Source organism: Seriola lalandi, unplaced genomic scaffold, assembly GCF_002814215.2.
Source record: "Seriola lalandi dorsalis isolate HSWRI2012SDOR001 ecotype SW California unplaced genomic scaffold, Sedor1 jcf7180001973474, whole genome shotgun sequence".
Lineage (NCBI taxonomy): Eukaryota > Metazoa > Chordata > Actinopteri > Carangiformes > Carangidae > Seriola > Seriola lalandi.
Window position 1 is genome coordinate 1 of NW_019444140.1, and position 3,565 is coordinate 3,565.

Genomic DNA, 3,565 nt, shown 5'->3' on the forward strand with positions numbered 1-3,565 from the left:
TAAAAAGGAAAACTGCAGGGGAAAGTAGGATGTGACATGCATGGCACAGCTTAAGTCTAACAGCTTTTGATGTGCAACACAATGGCACACCATGCTTGTTCTGCTTCTATACCTGCACACTGACACTTCATTTCTGCAAAAGAAATCCATGGGAAGCAAAATCAAGAACAAAAAGATGGAACAAAATAATGTTAACATGTTGAAAATTGAAAAATGGAAGAGAAAAGATCTCTGAATGGGTTTTTAATGGCTGTACTCCATAGATTATGTAGCACATTCAGAACCAAGCCAATGAAAATCACAATAGACATGTCTGAACAGAATCAATATTTTTACAAGCCAGCTGTGCTATAGCCATTACAGATGGAATTGTCAGGTATTATACACAGCTGGGTTTTCTTATTCAGAGACCTATTCCAGGTGACTTCAGGCCAGTGGTTGGTGTCGCAGAGGGTACAGGGGTATGCAGGGTTTCATTGAAACAAAACTACACCAGGAAATTTGACTGTTTAGTACTACATTTTTTTTAGTACCTTCCTTATTAGCTGTAGGATCTCCTCACACTACCATTAGGTTTCCAAAACAGGGTCTACAGCACTATTAATGTTCTGTTTCAACTAATAATCATTAGTATTAGGAGTGGGAATGGTCAGGTCAGTATTAACTAGAGGGTCATATCATTTTAAGTTGGATGCATCATGTACATCCAAGGGGAAAAAGCAGTTAGGCTTTGGCCTGATGATGGGTGAGGGTGTAAAGGGAGGAGTTAGCTAATATCTATCACTCCTGGATTATCTGCACACTGCAGTTAGTCTATGTGTGAACAACATTTACCTTCTACAGTTCCCGAAGAACATTTGATACGATTGGAAAGATGACAAAGGAAATTAAAACAGTAAAGGTTGTGGAAAAACAAAGATTAGCAGGGTAGGAAAAGAATAAGTGTGCAATGAAAATCAAGAAAGAATCAAGTGTACCGAATTTAACAATGTCTTCCCTAGCTTTTTCTATTGTCTTTACTTTGGTTGAGAAGGACAATTTGTATTTCCCTACAGCAAAGTATCATCACAGGAATACTTATGTCAATTTTGTGTGAGACTGCAAATGTGGTCAGTGACTGTTTGGCACAAAGTATATAAAACCGTAACATTACCTTTTTGCCAGCAGCACCCACACTGGCCTTCTTGATGCCTCGTACTTTTTTCATTCTGTTCTTGCGTTCCTTGCGCTGTTTCCTTGAGGTCTTCTTTTTCTCATAGAGACCATGCTGAGGAACACAAACAAACAAGGATTTCATTATTTTATATCAACTTAATCATAACTAAGTGATACTGATCATGTTTCCACAACAGTCACCCATTACTGGCCCATCATGTTTATATTGGCAGCCTTTCAGACATATGTGACAATCATTTCTGTGCTGCATCAAGAGTATGGACAAATGTTACAATGTTATAGTACTTGGAAAAGTTGTATGAAAAGTGCAGAATGGCATGCTTTAAAACTATTACAGGTCCACAATGGTCCTTGAATGATTAGCTTTGATATCAATAAAAATTAAGTGCAGTTGTCTACATTACAAAAGATAAACTAAGCTGCCTCCAACTTTACCCACCAACAGTGCCTAATGTAAACTATGGATAATAAACTTGCATTTCACTGGTGCTTCTCATATTTTCTCACTATACTTGTCATCCAACCCTTTTAACTGTCAAGTGCTGCTCCGCTGACACCTGCAAGCTACTTGACGTGCATTAAAAATGGGTACACTCAGTGGCTGACAATTCTGAGGAGAGTTAAGAGCCTCTACAACATAAGCAAAGACTGCCCACTCAATGCTGCATTTGAGGTCCAGAACATTGACAATGCAGCTGCTCAATGTTGCAGGATGTATAAGATTGGTGGGAAAAAGGATGCCTTCTGTTTAAATATTAACTCTTAATTAACAGCATGTCAAATTGTCTGTCCATAAACTATCAAAGTATTCATGACACTTAACAAATGGTTCAAAACTCACCCTGGCCAGTCTGTGTTTGGGCTCATTCTTCTTGGCATAGTCTAGGGAATCGTACACCATGGCAAAGCCTGTTGTCTTGCCGCCACCAAACTGAGTCCTGAAGCCAAAGACGAACACGACATCAGGAGTGGTCTTGTACATCTTGGCAAGTTTCTCCCTGATCTCAGTCTTGGGGACTGTGGCCTTGCCAGGATGCAGGACATCAACGACCTGCAGACAGGACAGACCAGATACATTTTAATCAGCAGCAGATGATGTGAAAGACAAGATTAAGTGTGGAGCGGGATTTTGAAACCTTACCATTTGCTTCCTCTGAAGCAGCCGGTTCGTCATGAATTTGCGAGTCCTGACTGTCACTGTGTCATTCTAAAAGGTAGGGGAAGAGGGAAATATCACACTCATTGTCAGATTTTTCAGAAATCATCTACTTTCGCTCAGTTTGGCTGCAACTCCCGAAAAACTACTTTCCCAAGTAGCAAAATTGCCTGTGCTTCTCGGCTACATTGCTAGCTTAGATACCTTGATTACCTGGGATCTTAAATGATTCCACAGCTGCAATGCACCCTGTTTTGAACAATAAGCTGCCAGTGGATTAAGCTAAGTAATACTATAATATTTTAGTAATATCCCTGTTCGCCTGAAGTGAGGGCCTGCCTACGGCTGTCAGGGTAGTGTGTGCTAACGTTAGCAGCTGGGAGCTAGGACTCCACGTCCCTACATTGATAACTAATACAAGTTTAAATACTTCAGTTTGTGTTGTTGAGCAGCTGTGTACGTGAAAGAAATTATGCTATGACTTAACAGTTGTGAAAACACAGAGTGGAGACTATACACGCCGTCCCAGAGCGGGTAAATAGTGTGTGTCTAACAGGACCGACAAGAGTCAAGATAGCATCTGCTGAATTTCCTCTCATATAATTTCCTACCGCGTCAATATTGACATTTTGTTATAAAGCAGATATTAACGATCACTTAGTCTGCGGTATGTATGTATCGATAGACGGATGGCCTCGATGATGAACGGATTTTACTCGTAATTTTTGCCACAAGACTCACCATCTTTACGCCGGCCTCGCTCAGGGACGTAGAAAAGGAGGAAGGACCAGCAGGCTGCCGGATTAATGCCTGCAGAAAATTCGTTGGGCGTCCGCTTTTGTTGCCTGATGTAAAAACTTAAACAAACAAAATAAAATAAACTGCGAGGGACGGTTTATTTTTGACTCGGTAAACAAATATGTTTATAGCCTGTTATGACATTTCTTCCTGAAAGACAGAGTTCTGCTCCGTCTTATACATTGTTTGTAGACGGTTCAACATGTAAGTCTATTGGTAATACGCACACCTATGGAAAAACAAACTCAATACAAAGACAAATCTGCAAGTGAAATCCATATAGTAGGCTACATCAGTTTAAAACCGCATTTATTATGGATCTTTAAGTTGTATGTTTAAGAAACTTTAAACTGGCTTGAAACTTTAAAGTAAAAATGACATTAAAAACCCCACATCAATATGAAATTGTATTGTTCTCACCATGATTTCTCACAA

The 3,565-nt window shown here is 39.8% G+C and overlaps 1 protein-coding gene across 1 annotated transcript; it reads right to left on the reverse strand.

Annotated features, from left to right (window-relative positions):
- Positions 1 to 81: 81 nt before the first annotated feature.
- Positions 82 to 3,157, reverse strand: LOC111652155 (small ribosomal subunit protein eS24-like). The gene is made up of 5 exons (XM_023402335.2): positions 3,074 to 3,157; positions 2,318 to 2,383; positions 2,018 to 2,227; positions 1,154 to 1,267; positions 82 to 133 (listed from the first exon to the last, which is right to left on the reverse strand). Exons 1-5 carry the CDS (start codon positions 3,074 to 3,076, stop codon positions 128 to 130), a joined length of 399 nt encoding a protein of 132 aa, XP_023258103.1. The 5' UTR covers positions 3,077 to 3,157; the 3' UTR covers positions 82 to 127.
- Between the last annotated feature and the right edge of the window lie 408 nt (positions 3,158 to 3,565).